The 18977-nt window shown below is 43.7% G+C and overlaps 1 protein-coding gene across 1 annotated transcript; it reads right to left on the bottom strand.

Moving 5' to 3' along the window:
• Nucleotides 1-16637: 16637 nt before the first annotated feature.
• LOC123398153 (cytochrome c oxidase assembly protein COX19-like) lies at nt 16638-18458 on the bottom strand. The gene is made up of 5 exons (XM_045092658.1): nt 18169-18458; nt 17961-18025; nt 17678-17766; nt 17504-17601; nt 16638-17048 (listed from the first exon to the last, which is right to left on the bottom strand). The coding sequence occupies exons 2-5, from the start codon at nt 17968-17970 to the stop codon at nt 16925-16927; spliced, it is 321 nt and encodes a 106-aa protein (XP_044948593.1). The 5' UTR covers nt 17971-18025; nt 18169-18458; the 3' UTR covers nt 16638-16924.
• Nucleotides 18459-18977: the final 519 nt, after the last annotated feature.

The raw sequence follows: 18977 nt of genomic DNA, 5'->3' as shown, positions 1-18977 counted from the left end.
AGCTCTTTCCACTCTTTATCCCATTGTCCATGAGAACATCACCCAAAACTTGAAAACTTCACAACACAAAACTTAAACACAAACTCGTGATATCATTAGTACAAGAAAACAAACCATCACCTCTTTAGGTACTGTAGCAAACTTGATTTCTATTTATATTGGTGTTATATTACTGTATTATTACTTTTCCATGGCTAGTACCCCCCGATACTATCCATAGTTTCATCAAAATAAGCAATCAACACAACGAAAACAGAATCTGTCAAAGACAGACTAGTCTGTAGCAATCTGTATACTTCGTATACTTCTGGTATCTCAAAAATTCTGAACACTTACGACAATTAGGGAAATTCGCATATCAACCAGCAGAAAAAATAATCAACTCAAAATCTCTTTCTGGATAGGAATGAAAAATAATTTCGTGAGCGCAAAGTTTCGGTCTTTTTCAGCAAGATCAAACAACCATCACCAAAACTGGTCATAATGGTTTTACTTGGCTCAAACACAAAAAGAAACACAAAAAACACAATCATAACAGAATTATGATGGTGTGGACACAACAACAGAAAGCAAAAAGCAAATATAAATTCATTGGGTTGCCTCCCAACAAGCGCTATTGTTTAATGCCCTTAGATAGGCATTGATAATTCAATGATGCTCACACAAAATACAAGAATTAAAGCACAACGAGAGCATCATAAAGCATGTGAAAATCACATCTAAGTCTAACATACTTCCTATGCATAGGCATTTTATAGTAAAACAAATTATCAAGACAAGCAATAACTACCATATGCAAGGAAGAAGAAAGAGACAATAGCAATCTCAACATAACGAGAGGTGAATTAGTGATATGAAAGTTTCTACCACAATATTTTCCTCTCTCATAACAATTACAAGTGGGACCATAATCAAATTCAACAATATAGCGATCACATAGGATATTATTTTCATGATCCACATGCATGGAAAGTTGACGCTCTTCAAAAATAGTGGGATTATCATCAACTAAAGTCATGACTTCTCCAAACCCACTTCCAATATTATTGCAAATATCATATTCATCATGAGGCTTAAACAAATTTTCAAGATCGTAAGAAAAATCATCACCCCAATCATGATTATTGCAACAAGTAGTGGACATAGCAAAACTAGCATCCCCAATCTTAGGGTTTTGCATATTTTTAGCATGATTGACACTAATAGGATTTATAGTGAAACCATTGCAATCATGCTTTTCATTCAAGGAGCCCTCATGAATCAATTCATAAATTTATTCATCACGATTTTCAGATTCACGCATCTCAAGCAAAACTTCATAAAGATAGTCAAGTGCACTCAACTCACTAGCAATTGGTTCAACATAATTGGATCTCTTAAAGAGATTAGCAAGTGGATGAGGATCCATATCAATAGATTTTCAGCAAGCGAAGATGCAAGCATATTGAAGGCACATAGCACACAAGCAAAGGAAAAGCAAACAAAAATGCAAATATTATTGTATTTTTTTCAGAAGTGGGGGAGAGGAAAACGAGAGCCAAAAAAGTAAATGCAAGAGATCAGTTTGCGACAGTTACTTTGGATAAGCTTCACTTAGAATAATCCCTGGTGCCAGAAATTGACACGTTGAAGGAAGACTATTCTTGACTTGATACTCCCCGGCAACAGCGCCAGAAATTCTTCTTGCAACCTCTTGAGCTTGCGTTGGTTTTTCCCTTGAAGAGGAAAGGGTGATGCAGCACAGCAACAGTAAGTATTTCTCTCAGTTTGAAAACCAAGGTATCAATCCAGTAGGAATATCAAGGCAAGTGTCCAAAGTACCTGCGCAAAAACAAACAAACTTACACCCAACGCTATAAAGGGGATGTCAATCCCTTCACGATTAAATGCAAGGTGAGATCTGAAGGTGGAAAGTGCAACAAAGTAAAAGTGTAGAGCTGAAAAAATTATGTGAAGTAGACCCGAGGGCCATAGTGTTCACTAGAGGCTTCTCTCATGATAGCAAATATTATGGTGGGTGAACGAATTACTGTCGAGCAATTGATAGAACCGCGCAAAGTCATGATGATATCTAAGGCAATGATCATACATATAGGCGTCACGTCCGAGACAAGTAGACCGATACTTTCGGCATCTACTACTATTACTCCACACATTGACTGCTATCTAGCATGCATCTAGTGAATTGAGTTCATAACAAACAGAGCAACGCCTTAAGCAAGATGACATGATGTAGAGGGATAAATTCATGCCATAGATATAAACCCCATCTTTTTACCCTTGATGGCCACAACATGATGTGTGCCTCGCTACCCCTTCTGTCAGTGGGTGAGGACACCACACGGTATGAACCCAAAACCAGCACTTCTCCCATTGCAAGAATTATAGATCAAGTTGGCCAAACGAAACCCACAACTCGAAGAGAATTACAAGGATACGAAATCATGCATATAAGAGATCAGAAGAAACTCAAATAATATTCATAGATAATCTGATCATAAATCCACAATTCATCGGATCTCGACAAACACACCGCAAAAGAAGATTACATCGGATAGATCTCCATGAAGATCATGGAGAACTTTGTATTGAAGATCCAAGAGAGAGAAGAAGCCATCTAGCTACTAGCTATGGACCCGAAGGTCTGTGGTGAACTACTCACGCATCATCAAAGAGGTAATGGTGTTGATGAAGAAGCCCTCCGTGTCCGAATCCCCCTCCGGCAGGGCACCAGAACGGTCCCCAGATGGGATCTTGCGGAGACAGAAGATTGCGGCGGCGCAAAAGTATTTTCGTGGCTCTCTCCCATGGTTTCGGATTTTTAGGTAATTTATAGGCGGAAGAGGTAGGGCAAAGGATCCACAGGGGAGCCACAAGCCTGGTAGGCGCGGCCCCCTAGGCCGCGGCTAGGGGGCTTGTGGCCTCCCCGGGGAGCCTTTGCCTTGGTTCTCAAGTTCCCTGCGTATCTTCTGTTCCAGAAAAAATCATTCCGAAGATTTTATTCCGTTTGGACTCCGTTTGATATGCTTCTCTGAAAAGGGTCAAAAACACGGAAAAAACGGGAACTGGCACTTGGCACTGAGTTAATAGGTTAGTCCCAAAAAAGATATAAAATGCATACAAAACATCCAAAGTTGACAAGATAATAGCATGGAACCATCAAAAATTATAGATAGGTTGGAGATGTATCATGCACCTAGTGCGAGTTTCTGTCTACTGATGTCTATTTTGCAGGGGCTTTTACCCAATTTTCTGAAGCCCGAAAAATTCCAGGAAAAATATATATAAAATCAGCGTGACGGAAGCTTCCAGATCACCGAAGATGGGCCAGAGGGGGTCAGTGGCCGTCCAGGCGACCTGCTGGCGCGGCCTACCCCCTAGCCGCGCCAGGAGGCCGCCTGGGTGGGTCCCACCTCCTCTGGTGCCCTCCTTTGGCCTATATTTACTCCTTTGCAAGAAAACCCTTCCATCACATCCAGAATCCCCAATTTCTTCATCATTCCGCCACCGTAGCACTTCCGAGATCGGGAGCGTCAGGAGTCCCCTTCCCGGCACCCAGCTGGAGGGAGGATTGACCTCCGGGAGCTTCTCCACTGTCATGGACGCTTCCCGGATGTGCTGTGAGTAGTCCTCCTTTTACCATGGGTCCATGACCTATAGCTATGTGATGTCTTCTCTCCAATCTTGTGCTTCAATGGTTAGTCCTTGTGAGCTGCCCTACATGATCAAGGCATCTATGTAATTCTCTTGCAATTGCTATGCTCGGTTTGTTGGGATCCGATGGATTATGAGATTATGTTCAGATTGTTATGAGTTATATATTTGATTATCCTTTTATATTATGTTCCTTAGTGATTCATGCATGTTCTCCGTTGCTATTTATTGCTTTGGCCGAGTAGTAGATTGCAACTCCAAAAGGGAGCGTTATGCATGATTGTGGGTTCATGCCACTCGATGTCTAGCTTGAGTGACAGAAACATGAGACTAGGGGATGTGTTGTTTCCACCAGGGAGAAAACAACGGTGCTTGTGACCACTGTTGCAAGGATTGTTTACCTTACGCATAGTTCATTAATGCAGTTGTCTGTTGCTTTGAGTTTACATTTTGGGTGGGGCTCGCAACTTAATACCGGCGAGATGTTCTGGATAGATATCTCAAGGTGGATGATTAGTAAGTAAATGCTGATGAATAAACGGTCTACTTGTCTTGGCGTACTGCCCATTACTATTGAACCTCTAACTATCAAGTAGCATAATTAGCATTGCAGTGCGTTCATAATTCTGTCAATTGCCCAACTGTGATTTGTTTACCCAAGCATAGTTTTTATCGTCTTTTGGGAGAGAGACATCACTAGTTAACATCACGTGACTCCGGTCCATATCACCATCATTGTTTACACCTCCATCATTTACCATTTTCATTTACTTTTCCGTTGCAATCACTATTACTTTCCCGCTTGTGTTTGATCCTTCGCAAACTACAAGGCCGGAGAGATTGACAACCTCTCTGTACTCGTTGGGAGAAAAGTTATTTGTTGTGTGTGCAGGTCCACGTCTTCTGCTAGCGCCAAGGTGGAAGACACCTACTTGTTGATCCTAGGAATCCTCCTGGTTCGATAAACCTTACAGTCTTCGTGTGAGGGAAAACTTGCTGCTCACTACATCTCAACCTACCACTTGGGGTAACCAACGAGGTGCAAGAAGTATATACATCATATCATCATCAATCTTTCAGGAAGCTCAACTTTCAGATAGTACCTCAGGGATTTCTTGCTAATCTCCAGATTTCTCCTACCTTGGAAGACCAACTGTGACAAGCTCAACTTCTCGATGTGATGGTGAAGAAAGTTAAGATTGGCTTGGCAAAGAGCATTCCAAAATATAAGTGCTTCCGTGTTGATGACAGAGATACCTTGTTCTTCGAGGACCGCCTTGTCGTTCCGAAAGGAGAGCTTAGGAAGGTTATCATGGATGAAGCTCATAATTCCCTCCTCTTGATACATCCAGGAAGCTCCAAAATGTATCAGGATCTGAAGCAGACCTTCTGGTGGACTCGAATGAAACGTGAGATTGCTCAGTTTGTGAAGGAGTGTGATGTGCGTCGCAGAGTGAAGGCGGAGCATCAACGTCCAGCAGGTCTCCTGCATCACTTGCTTATACCCGAGTGGAAATTCGATCATGTGGAAATGGATTTTTTCACTGGGTTTTCGAAGTCCAAGAGAGGCAACGATGCCATCTTCGTCGTCATCGACAAGTTGACCAAAGTTGCTCATTTCCTACCAGTCAAATAGTCTATCTCGGCAGCTTAGCTGGCAGAGTTGTATATGTCAAGGATAGTCTTGTTGCACGGTGTTCCTATGCTCATTTCTTCAGATCGTGGAAGCATCTTTACTTCCAAGTTATGGGATTCTTTTCAGACTGCGATGGGTACTAAGATCCATTTCAGTAAAACTTTCCATCCTCACACAAGTGGGCAAGTTGAGAGAGTCAATCAGATCCTTGAAGATATGCTCAGAGTTTGTGTGATTCCTTTTGGCATGAAGTGGGAAGATTGCCTACCATTTGCTGAGTTCTCATACAACAACAACTTTCAAGCAAGCTCAGGCAAGGCCCCATTCGAGATTCTATATGGCAGGAAGTGTCATACCCCGCTCAATTGGTGAGAGACTGGTGAGCGTCGGATTCTTGGGAATGACATGATTGCTGAAGCAGAAGAAATGTGCCGTGTCATTCGGGATAATCTCAAAGCAGCTCAGTCCCGTCAGAAGAGCTACTACGATAGCAAGCATCAGGACATGACTTTTCAGCTCGATGATTTTGCGTATCTCAAAGTGTCTCCCATGAAGGGCACTCATCGCTTCGGCATCAAAAGAAAGCTTGCTCCTCTCTTTGTTGGTCATTTCAAAGTTGTTGGTAAGAGAGGTGAACTTGCATATCAACTAGAGGTGCCATCCAACTTATCCAATGTGCATGATGTGTTCCAGGTCTCTCAGCTCCGGAGATGCTTCAAGACTCCTGATCGTATAGTTGATCTCCAGGATATCGATCTGCAGCCCGACCTATCCTACCATGAGCATCCGATAGAAATACTTGAAGAGACTGAGCGCAAGACCCGCAATAAGTCAATCAAGTTCCTCAAAGTGCACTGGTCACATCATTCAAACAAAGAAGCCACTTGGGAGCGTGATGACCACCTCTATTCCGAGTACCTGAAGTTCTTCGAGTCATAGATCTCGGGTCGAGATCCTCTTGTAGTGTGGGAGAGTTGTGACAGCCCCAATGCAACCCCCCCTTGTAATCTTTCCTTGTATGGAAACCTTGACATGTTAATGAGATGTTGGTGTGAGCCCAACATTGTGTCATCATTTCATGTGCATCATGCCTTCATGCATTGCATTTTTTTTATTTTGTTGTTGTTTTCTTGAAGTGGGTGAGCTGGATGTTATGTGCAAGTGTTAGGTCGTTGTGCCTTTGTGTTGTTGAGGTGTGGGTGCAACAAGTGCATGTCAAAAAACCACAAGTTGCACCATGGGATAAAAGCCCTTCTCTTCTCTCTATTTTAATTTTGTGGCAGATTTAAAGCTTCTGTTTTTCTCCAATAAAAATGTTCTCCTTTTCCTAAAAATCTTCTTGTTAAATGTGGAGGCAACCCCTTTGGTTTTATTTTTATTTTCCTTTTTGTTTTATTTAAAAACAGAGTTGTATTCCTTTTAAAAGGCATTTAATATGTACTCTTCAAAAATGCCCAATTTAATTTTATAATTGGGGCATGATTGTAGGAGCGCAAAAGTATTTTTATTTTTGTTTAATTCCTTTTTTATTTTCCTTTGGCATTATTTCAAAAACCAGCTTTATTATTATTATTTCGCAAAGGCTTTTCTTACCTCAGAGAGAGAGAGCAGGCCCATCGCATTCTCTTTTGGCCCAAGCCCACCTCCACGACTGGCTTCGTCCTCCTCGCTTGCGTCACCTCCTCTACAAACCACCAGACCACCGCCGATCTTGCTTTTGCTCGATCAGACGGGTCCAAACCCGTGGTTCGAGGCTATTTAGCCGCTTGAGTGTCTCCTCCTTGCCCTAGCCTCTCTTCTCCCCCTCTCTTCCCTCTCACGCCGTCAGGAGCGGCAGCAGGGTGCCACCGTCGTCATGGGAGGCTTCGGGTCGAGCTTGCCACCGGCATAGCGTCGCCTCCCCTCCTTCCCTGTCTGGTCTAGGAGCAAGTGGACATCGTCGGTGTTCCATTTTTGAGAAGATCGGGCGCAGGGACTTCCACCTTGACGCCCACGACGAGCGGTAGTCTTCATCCCCTCCGGTGACCTCCTCTGCAGCAGATCCTCGCCGTCGTACCTCCCTATCACGCGACCACCTCTACTCTACCCTCGGTGAGCCACAGTACCTCCCCCGCATCTCCGCTTTCCCCTCTCCTTCTGCAGCCTCGCGACGCCGTCGTGTAGCCCAGCCGTCGCTGTTTTGGCTCTGTCTCGAGTAGAGCAGCAGCAGTTTTAGTTCGAGCAGTAGATCAGCAGTAGTGCATCGCTCATTGTAGTAGCAGCATCAGCGCGTTGCAGAGCCATAGCAGTTCAGTTCGAGCGCCCCCCTCGCCGGCGATTTTCCTGCGTACGTGCATGCGTTGCACCAACGAGGTGCGCCACCGTCGGCACCTCTGTGTTGAGCAGGGAGATGGCCCTTTTGTTGTGTTACCTAGAGTGGCTACCCCTCCTAGCCCACTCGCAACCGAGAAAGCCACGCAACGCCGCGACCTGGGTTCGAGTCCCAGTGCGCCCCTTTTTGTTCTATGTTTGGGATTTTTCCCTGTGTTCCACCTGCAGGTTAGACGGATTAGGGGAATTTCTTCCCCTAAGTAGTCAAATACACCTAAGTATCCCAGTGGTTAGGGTGCAGTGTGTGTTGGGTGAGGTAGTGGGTTTGACCCCCCACTACTCCCTTTTATTTTCTTTGTTGTTTGTTGTAGGCGTGCCACTGACAACTGGGCCGAGGGCCCACATGTCATGCACTAGGACCCTGGTTTCTATGACCAGTGTGCCCTATCTGATAGGCTAATTGTTATTTTTTTATTTTTCTTCTCGGCCCACATGTCATGCACTAGGACCCTGGTTTCTATGACCAGTGTGCCCTATCTGATAGGCTAATTTTTTTTTCTTCCTTTATTTATTTATGTTTGATGGGATGATTCCATTTTTGGAATAATTCCTAATATGGAAATTGCCTATTCTGACATATGCCAAATTGGGCACGCTCAAGAACAACTCCTGTTCTTGACTATAGGTAGTTTGATTCTGTGCATATTTCCTTTACTGTTTGTGGTTTTTTTCTGCATGCAAACATGGCAGTATGATATATGGATTTGGGGTAGAAAATCCCAAGGAATCCAATGGTGGTATTGGAATTCAGTTTTGAGCATTCCTGTAGAAAAGTCACCTTGTGGTGAGGTGGCACCTATTTATCTGTGTAGGATTGTTTATGTGCTTGATTAGAGATTGTGCATGCATGCATCATTTTGTATGTTGCATCATCATTTGCAGTGTTCATTAGTTGTTTGTTTCTTTTGGGTAGCTACTGGGTCCGGAAACAAATTCGAGGAGTCCGGTATGTTCGTGCTAGAAGATCAGGAACAGTTCCACTCTGAAGAAATCACACGCAAGATGATTGTGACCTTGACACCGTTTCTAGCTTTGTTATGCTTAGTGATTTGTTTCTATCGTTACATCTCCGCTGCCCACAACATGATATATAGGCCATCAAACAATGCCATGAAACCTCAAACACCTCCCCTCGTAGCAAATGTTGTTTGGCTAAGTTAGGCTTGCTCAACCGCTAATTTATTAGCGTTGCTAGTTGCAGGTGCCAACTGGTCCATGTGATAACATGGGCATTTGATATCATCCTATTTAATTGCTATTTAATTAATGCACCTATATACTTGGTAAATAGCGGAAGGCCTAGCCTTTTGCCGGGTGATTTGTACCGCTGTTGCCGCCTTAGTTTCGGCTACCGGTGTTTTATTCCATACTGAACGCTCCTGTGGCCCGACGAGCACATCGGTTCCTCTGAGTGGTGGTGTATGTGATAGCCTGGCTTATTAGGAATGATAGATTACTCATATCAATAAGTAATTCCTTCTTTTCTGGGAGCCCATTCGAACAGAACTCCCAGGTTAAGCATGCTCGGCTTGGAGTAGTTCTAGGATGGGTGATCGACCGGGAAGTTGATCCCGAGTGCGCATGCGTGAGGACAAAGTGCGCAGAAAAGGCTAGTATTGATATGTGGGGCCAGTCTAGATCCCGCCAGAAGTAACGACCGTCGACGGGTGTGTTCGGGGCGTTACACTGCCCGGCGGCCAACCCACCATGCCGCGGACGTGGTGACCCCGTGCAAGGCACGACGCATGCTTCATTAACCCTCGAGGAAAATCGGTGTTGTGCGAGAGGACCTTGAGGTCGGACGGCTAGGAGCATGCCCGAGAACTATCGGCACAAAGACAACACCGACGGACAACGCTGAGGCCCGGACACCCCCAGGAGGCTGGTGCTCCAACATCCTTTATGTGAGTAATAAGTGAAGCACGTAGAGTATTCTAAAAGCATGCAATCATGCAATTCTCTCCCGGACCCAAAGATTTAAGGTGTAATGGTTGTAATGATAAAAACAAAAACAAAATTAACACTCCAAAAACAACATATAATATGTGAACCATTAAAGACATAGGCCCAGCCGAAATAAATCAATAATTGTTCCACAATAAAAAGATGCCTTGGACATCCTCAAGCTTGGAGCTTGAGACCTCTTGAAACTTTTAATATGGTTGCCTTGGTAATTCCAATCGTTAATGTTTTCTTGTTTCCAAATATCTCTTATATCACTCTATTCATCGGGTCTCAAATTTCATTCACATAAAACTTACACAAAGTTTGTGAAATAGGTTGTCCAAATGAAAAATTAACCCATAGCGAAGCCAATTTTCATGTCCTCTTCGCATCTAAACAATTTCTTCCTGCACAAATAAATCTTCGAGAGTCATTAGAATCACCCTATGTTTTTCTAGCGCCTCATTAGTCATCGGGCCACACCTCAACTCCTCAAGCTCTTTTTCCAGATAATCCATTCTCTTTTTTGGTCCCTTGAGCACCTTCTTGTCCCAACCATGCAACACCAAATGAACTTCACTAAGGGCGGATTTGGTTGCCCACATATGGCACAACCAGGCCCGCGCGAAAAGAAGATGGGCTGATTGGTTGCGTGCATGCACTATTCGGCCAACATAGCGTGAACTTTAAAGCACCCTGGAGCCTACCCCAAGAGCTACGTCCGAATCGGCGGTTTCTCGAGAGCCAGGCCCAAGCGATGCACAGATAGCGCACATGGGTGGGGCTCTTGGATGAGAGGATGAAGCAGGGATGCGAGTTGTGTACATGCTTCTTCTTTCTACCTCTACTAGGCTCCTCCTTAATCTCCTTTCTTCCTTCTCCTCTCTAATCTACAGAACGGTGGTTCGATTCGAGATAAGATCTACACTAGTAATATGCGCATCGATATTACGGTCAATTTTTACGATCAATTCGTAGTTCCATCAACCGTAAATGCTTACTTTTGTGTTCATGTTTGGAGCTATTTTGGACGAATTTTTCAAATTCGTCGCGTATGGTCGACCGTTTGAAGTTTACTTTGACCGACAGCTTCATCATGCACTTTCACACAAAGTTGCAAGTTTTATGTTTCAATGATCCTACTGCACTAACGCCACAATTAAGCGCACACTGTATTTCTTCTCCTTTGTCCTCTGTCTTACAACACTCCTATTTATCCCCTTCGATGCCGACGTTGTTCCTCTTGACCTCCTTGCCCACATCCTACTACACTAGAGTCGTCTTCGGCGTCAGTCATCTTGGTATACTCTCTCTCGTCCCACTGCGCTACCGTTTCCATGGCGCGAGCACTACATTTCTCTTCCTCTGTCCACTGTTTTTGTGCGGACTTTCTCTGCGACGACGAGGCTAATAACTAGTTCACCGCGTCGCTGATGGGGTCTCTCGCACATGACTCGGTGCACGTCATGTTGAACGCGACACCACGACCACCGTCCATCGAGTCACCATGGCCCAGCACACACTACATTTCTGCTTCCGATTCTCTGCCTCAACGCTCCTTCACACTGACTTTATCTAGGACGATGCTAGCAACTAGTTCACTGTGGTGCCGGCAGGAATGCTCGTCCGAGACTCCATGCTCGTCGTTCGGACGCGGCGCCACGGCCACCTCCCACTTTCCACTGTAGTCACCATGATCCGACACGCACTGCATTTCTGCTCCCCTATCCTCGGCCTCAGCGCTCCTTCGAATGGGCTTTCTCTGTGGCGGCGACAGTAGCAATTAGTTTGTCACGGTATCGGCAAGAACACTCGCCAGAGACTCCATGCTCATTGTATCGGATGCGGCACCGCAGTCACCATCCACTGCAGTCGCGAGGCACAGTATGTGTGCTAAGTGTAAGTCTTAGCTTTTAATCATATCCCACGTATACAACCAAACACCATGTAGTTGCGTGAGCAGAACCAATGCAGGCAACCAAACATTATTGTCAAAATTGATCCCATAATACGAAAGAACTAGATGCATATAATCAAACAATGTGCATATGTTGGTTTAAAGGCTGCATTTGCTCACACAACCTCCGATAAGCCAGGCTTGAGCTAGTCAGCTCCGGCTACTATGGCTGCCAAACACGAAGGTTCTAGTAGCCAGCGTGCCTCAAATCTCTCAATGGAGGTTTTCCTTTGCGAGTTCCCACTTTGAAATAATAAGTGTCAACTATTATCGCTCTATGGTCTGGTTTTCATGCTCTCATGTACCAGTCTCACAAACGAAAACATTTGCATGTCGTCTGATTTTATTGATACTTTGTCCATGAACGAGGATGCCGTACACTGGCGTTTCATGGGTTTTTACGGCAATCCGAATTGGAGCGATCGCAATTTGTCTTGGGAAGATATTCGTAACCTCTCTCAAAAGGGTAATCAACCATGGGTGATCCTAGGGGATTTCAATGAAATTTTGTATTCTTCGAAAAAGGAGGGTGGTAATATGCGACCAAATGTAATGATGAAAAAATTTCGTGATTGTCTCACAGAATGTGGTTTGAATGATATGGGTTTCATTGGTGACCCCTGTACCTGGAGGAGAGGCGAGATGAGGGAACGCCTGGACCGGGCAGTATGTAATGTAGAATGAGCACCCAAATTCCCTCGGGGTGCGGTTATTAATGAAGAACACCTACATTCTTACTGTCGCCCGCTCGTCTTGGATATGGCTTATTTTGATGGTAACATATTTTCACAGTCGAAAACTCAGTGCTAATTTTTTTTGAAGCCAAATGGCTTAAAGAAGAGACTGTTGATGAAATTGTCAATGCGTCTTGGGAAAGGGCAAAGTTGGCCAGCGTTGGCCCCTCGCTAGCTGAGAGGACCCGAGCGGTACACGCCGACCTACATTATTGGGATTGCGAAACACTAAAGGGTCCGAAGAGGAGAATTAAAAAAATTGAAAAAAGAATTAGAGAAACTGAAACGTCGTCCTATCACACTTATTGTTTTCATTGAGAACCTATTGGATCAAGAAGAAATCTTCTGGTTACAAAGAGGTCGAGAAAATTGGTTGATGCATGGAGACCGAAACACTTCTTTTTTTCACAATGCAGCAACGGTTAGAAAAAAGAGAAACAATATTAAGAAGCTTCTTGATGACTCTGGGATCTGGCGAAAGGATAATGAATTAAGGGACCACATTACAAAATATTTTAAAAAGCTTTATACCTCAGATATGGAGCAACCTGATCAGGAGGTTTTATCTTTGGTCTGGAGGAGAGTCTCTACTGATATGAACAATTCCCTTCTTGCCCCGTGTACGGCTGATGACTACGCAAAGCTTTGTTCGATATTGGGGACCTTAAAGCCCCGGGGTCGGATGGGTTGCATGCTGTCGTCTATAAAAGATTATGGCTGATGTTAGGAGACGACCTAATTGAAGAGGTGCTGCAAGCGATAAACTCTTGTACTATTCCGTCAGGATGGAATGACAGTGAGATTGTGATGATGCCGAAAATCAACTCTCGAGAGAAAGTTACCCAATTTATTCCCCTTAGCTTGTGTAACGTTGTGTAGAAGATAATATAAAAAATGGTAGCCTCTGGTCTAAAGTTGTTTTTACCTGACATTATTAGTCCAACCCAAAGTGCTTTCGTGCGTGGAAGACTAATTACTGATAATGTGTTGGTGGCATATGAGTGCTTTCATACTATAAAGAGAAAAAAAGAAGGCAAAGAAGATTTGTTCGCAATAAAATTGGACATGCACAAAGCTTATGATCGGGTTGAGTGGCCATTTATTAAGGATATTATGATCAAGCTTGGATTCCATGAGAATTGGGTTAATTTCATCATGCAATGTGTCTCCACTTTTGAATACCGTACTCGGTTTAATACAGAGGAAATCGGGAGTTTTAAACCCACCAGGGGTCTGAGGCAGGGATATCCTATGTCCCCTTATCTCTTCATTTTATGCACGGAAGTTCTGACTGCTTTGTTAACACAAGCGGAGGAAACTGGAGGCATTTCAGGAGTCAAGGTATGTAGAGACGCGCCTCCTGTTACGAACCTTCTTTTTGGTGATGATTCTTTAATCCTCATGTAAGAAAATGTGCAAAGTGAGGAAACGTTGAGATTAGTTCTAGATTTGTATTGTATGGCCTCAGGGTAGATGGTGAGTATCGATAAATCTAGTATCTTCTTCAGTCCAAATACGAGTGTCCAGATTAGAGAACAAATATGTACAACTCTAAACATCATGACAGAGGCCCTAAATGACAAATATTTAGGACTGCCTGCCAATGTGGGATTAGATACAACAGATTGTTTCCAATACTTAATTGATCGTATTGTCAAGAAAATCAGTGGTTGGAAGGAAAAACTTCTCTCGGCGGGAGGAAAGGAGATTCTTCTTAAAGCGGTTGTTTAAGCCATACCCACCTATGCAATGTCGGTCTTTAAAATTCCTAAAAAAAATTGTAAAGGAATTATTGACGCGATGACACACTTCTGGTGGGGAGATGAGGACAAGCAAAGAAGGATGCATTGGATGGCTTGATGGAAATTGTGTGTTCCAAAGAATCAAGGGGGAATGGGGTTTAGGGATATACACTGTTTTAATTTGGCCATGCTTGGTAAGCAGGTTTGGCGCCTCATCGAGAACCCATATTCCCTTCGCGCTACTATTCGGAGAGCCAAATATTATCCTGATGGTAATTTATTTAACACTAATCTGAAGAAGGGTTTGCCTTTCACTTGGCAAAGTATTATGGCGTGTTTATGTTCCCTGAAGCGTGGCCACATTTAGCGAGCGGGGAATGGCCAGAATATTAACATTTGGGAGGATGCCTAGATCCCTAATTGCGCAAACAGGCAAATTATTACTCCCAGAGGTGGTCAGCTTTTATCCAAGGTGGCAGATTTGACTGACCCTATTCTTAATATTTGGGATGAAGATCTTCTTAATCAAACTTTCTGGCCTATTGACGTTCAACGGATACTCGTGATCCCTATCTCGCATCTTGATGATTTTGTCGCCTAGAGTTTTACACAAAATGGTGTGTTTTCGGTACGGCCTGTTTATTCTGTGGAATGCAAACATCAACGTGGAACAAAATCAAGGAACGCAAATGGTATGGGACGTACCACGGTTAATACTATTTGGCATAGATTATGGAAACTTGCCTGCCCAGCAATTGTCAAATTTTTTATTTGGCGTACGCTACATGGCACCCTTCCATGTCTCGTTATTGGCTAACGTGAAAGTTTCGCCCAATTGCCCAGCTTGCTCGGATGGGCCAAAAGATATAAACATTTGCTATTTCTATGCAAGACCATGATTTGTATATTTTAGGTTTCAAAAATGTACGTGAAATGATTGCCATTTCAGCCTGGTACCTATGGTGGAAAAGGCGTAAATTGGTTCACAATGAGGCCACACAGAGTGCATATCAGATTTCAATGGGTGTCCTGGTTCTCACGGCCAATTTTGTTACCGCTTGTTCACAAAAGGTCTCCATGAAAAAAGGCGATGGTCCTGTCCTCCACGAGGGTTTTTTAAACTTAACATTGATGCTTCTTTTGACCATGATTTACTTAGGGGTACAATGGGAGCAGTCCTAAGAGATGACAAAGGTAGATTTATTGTTGAGGGGAATGGTAAGATTGACTGGTGCGCAAATGTTCTGATGACTGAAGCCCAGGCCCTAAGATTCGGTCTATCTCTGGCACAAATGACAGGATGCAACCGTATTATTATTAACTTGGACAATATGGAGGTGATTGATAACTGAAGGAAGGAGGAAGATCGTGAGGAACAGCACGGCAATTTTTGATGATTGTTTTCATTTAGCATGTGATTTTACTATTTCTAGATTCAAGCATTGTAATAGAGAAGCACATAAAGTTGCTCATGAACTTGCTAGATTGGCTAAATTTTCGTTTATTTCTAATTGGTTTGAGGAGCCAAATTCTGAAATTGTACCTTTCCTCATAAATGATGCAATGGTTATTTCAAATGAATAAAGCATGAGTTTTTTCAAAAAAGAAAACATATTTCTCCACTCAACCGTGCTCACTGATCTATCAACATTTCTATGGTTTCCTCCTGCCGCCACGTAAATTTGTCTCCTACATACTCCATATCCATGAGCCCACAATAATCAAGGCAATCTTGGGAGGCCTGCATGAATCTCATCGGTCAGGGTTTACCTCACTCCTTCTCGACATTCAGCAAAAATGCCATTACAGTCTCCTAAGACCAGCCACGGTATCTTAAGCAAGGCATGCAAATCACACAGATTAGTCCAGGTTCTACCCTTCAACTCCCAGCTATGCTCCCCATTTACACCAGCGAGTCTCCGCTTCTCATCCCCCTCCACCACAACGTCAATGTGTTGATTAGTTGTACTTAGTTCTACCATCTCCACCTCAACGCTCACAAGACCCCCACTCCTCCCATCACTTTCATTAACGATAAAATGTTGAGAACTCGTTCTCTTCAGAAAATTTTCTGCCTTGGCTTTCGACAGATGTGTCTCGGACAGAAAACCCACATCAGCCATTATTTGCTCCTGACCTCCAAAAATGCAAGAACTGCCCGAGCTGAATTCGGCCTGCGGCAATTCCACCCCATGATTTCCATTGCTCCAGCAATGATCTGCCAAATGTTTATATATGTATAAAACTTTCTCTATCCTCTGTGAACCAAGACTTGAGGCAGCCCAGGTGTTAAAAAGAAGTTGAAGTAGATGTTCAAATTTCAAAGAGATTGGGGCGTAAAAATGAACAATATCATTTTACAAGTGCCATTCTGTTCGATCAAATGGCAGAAAAAAAAATCTGCACTACTCTCTCCGTTCCACGATGTAGTGTGTATGGATTTTTTTTAAGAAGTCAAACGTTACAAAGTTTGACCAAATTTGTAGAGAAGAACATATACATCTAGAATACCAAATATATATTATTAGATACATCATAAGACACATTTTCTTATTATATATATTTCGTATCATAGGTATAAATAGTTTTATCTATAAACGTGTTCGAAGTTTGTAATGTTTGACTTTCTAGAAAATCTATATGCGTTACATTATGAAACGGAGGGAGTACAATCCAAAAAGGCGCATGGGTCCATAACTTAGTTTATCAGACAACTAGCATAAGAACACGAGACGCTCCTCCGCATCCATAATCTAACCCACACATAGCACTTGTCGAATTACACAAACACAAGTTATCTAAGTGTCAGTTCTCATTGTTTTCCTTGTTATTCTCTTTTTTATATTTATCTTTTTTCTCACAGATAAGCAACTTGCAAATTTACCAGCTATTTCCTCTCTTTCGAATCACTTGCTGAACTCTGCAGTTTGTCCTTCTCCTCTGAAGGTGCAACCACAACGTCAGCGTTACCGAACCCAAGCTCTGACATATCTTGCTTCGCCATCAGGTTTCTGGATTATACAAGAATAAGATGATTTAGAATCCTACAGGACAGAGCAGCAACAACCAAGAAATAAAAAAGTAAAATAAAAGTGCATCTTGTTTATGAGCTTGAATAGTGGATTTCAGACATCAAAGCTTGGTTCGCTCTAGGCTAATGCAGCAACAGACTGTTTCTTCACTCAATTACCAAAAGTAGTGGTTCATGCTGCAGCAATAAATTACTGTGGCAAGATTATATATATAGCCCATGCATGCTGGTTTGCTTCGTTCTGTTTTGATGCCAAATACATATCCTTGCCTAGCGAGGCCAATATTTAATTTGCTTAGGAGCCAAACACACCCTAAATCATTACACATGCATTCCTCAAGTTATGGATGTGCGAAGAAAGAGGTTGCTAACTACATTACTACAATACAAATAGTTCACTGCTACAATTATTACACAGGGAGTAAGCATGCTAACCTCTCCATCCTACATTCCAAGTATTTCTTCGAGAACATCCGACATTTTTCAGACTGAGCCCCTGTTGATTTCAGGCAAGCAAGATAGTCCTTCTTCTCCTGTTTGAACAGGCAGCTCTCATACAACACTCACTAACATTACACCCTATGAAAAAACAAAACGATTACAACTTACCAAGTCACACTCGTGCAGATGATCGAGAGGAAATACACCCTTTTCAGGAGGTACAGGCCTCACTCCCCTGTTTCCACCAAACGCTCCACCTGTTAAAACTCACACAGGTTATTTTCAAAGGTTCATACATTAATATCATGTTCCAAGTTAGTCATGGGCTAGAAAACCGGCAACACACGAACGGGAGCCAAAGCTCTTGGTCAATGTCAGATGCCTGAAGCTAACAAAAGTAAACATGAACGAACAGGAACATAGGAGATCAATCACAAAGACAGGTCCTCACCTGCACTCATTTCCCAGGCACTTCAGGATCCAGATATAGATACTGTCGCTTGCAATGATCGAACTCTGCAGTAAGGCAGCAACACAACACACAAATCAACCAGAGGCATATGCGCCGACGCGGCATTTCATCGAACAAGTCAGGTGCGTGCCCAATATCATGCACGGATTCACCCAAATTCTAGAGAGCCAGGAGCGGAGGCCCTCACAATGGTGGCCGCAGCGTGGTTCCCTCCAGAAGTCTATACGCTGGAGCGAGGGAAGGCACGAGCGCAGATGGACGGATGGAGCAAGCCAGCGAGGGGGGGAAGCTCGCGCCGGGGCGGGGTGAGAGGAGCGGCGGAAGACTGGTAATTCCCTTCGTGTCGGAGAAGAGTGGGGACTGGTGAGAGAGACGCTGCCCCCCACCTGGCCGTCGCGGGGAGGGAGGATGGCGGCGCGCCGGCGAGGAAGAACAAGCGACCTCGGCCGTTGCTTGCGAGAAGCTACGAACGACCGGGAAAGGGGTAACAGGGTGGGCTGGGCCTACGGGTTAAGGGAGAGCTGGCCCAGTTGCTACGCCCTGTTTGGGCCGGGTCACTCCGGCGGGTTCTCTAAGCCATCATTATTCCTTTGGTGACATCATTTATATGGTAACAACAAGTCTTTTGTGTAGCAAAGGGTGTCCACAAGTTGTAAGAGGAGAGGTGTACGACATCCTCAATGTTCATATGAAGACACTCAATAAAAAATATCAGGACATGCCCTCTAACATAGGAGTGTCGAAATCGGGTGCTTTTGAATATTTAAAAGACAGACTTTGGAGTAAGGTTAAAGGATGGATTGAAAAGGCGATCTCACCTGCGGGGAAGGAAATATTGATCAAATATGTGGCACAAACGGTACCCGTTTTCTCGATGTCGTGTTTCAAGTTGTCTAGGTGGCTATGTGAACATCTCAATAAACTGACTAGGCAATTCTTTTGGAGGAGCAAAGCTGGTCAGCGAAAACCACATTGGATGTCTTGGAGTGCAATGAC

The sequence above is a fragment of the Hordeum vulgare genome, chromosome 5H (assembly GCF_904849725.1).
Source record: "Hordeum vulgare subsp. vulgare chromosome 5H, MorexV3_pseudomolecules_assembly, whole genome shotgun sequence".
NCBI lineage: Eukaryota > Viridiplantae > Streptophyta > Magnoliopsida > Poales > Poaceae > Hordeum > Hordeum vulgare.
The sequence above is the reverse complement of the archived record's forward strand: the minus strand, read 5'-3'. Positions and strand labels throughout refer to the sequence as shown.

What these genes read in the sequence shown, in the direction of transcription:
- LOC123398153 (XM_045092658.1), bottom strand. An exon ending in ATCTGCACGAGTGTGACTTG is followed by an intron (nt 17,602 to 17,677) that starts GTAAGTTGTAAT and finishes CTGTTCAAACAG; the next exon opens with GAGAAGAAGGACTATCTTGC. An exon ending in TTGGAATGTAGGATGGAGAG is followed by an intron (nt 17,049 to 17,503) that starts GTTAGCATGCTT and finishes TGTATAATCCAG; the next exon opens with AAACCTGATGGCGAAGCAAG.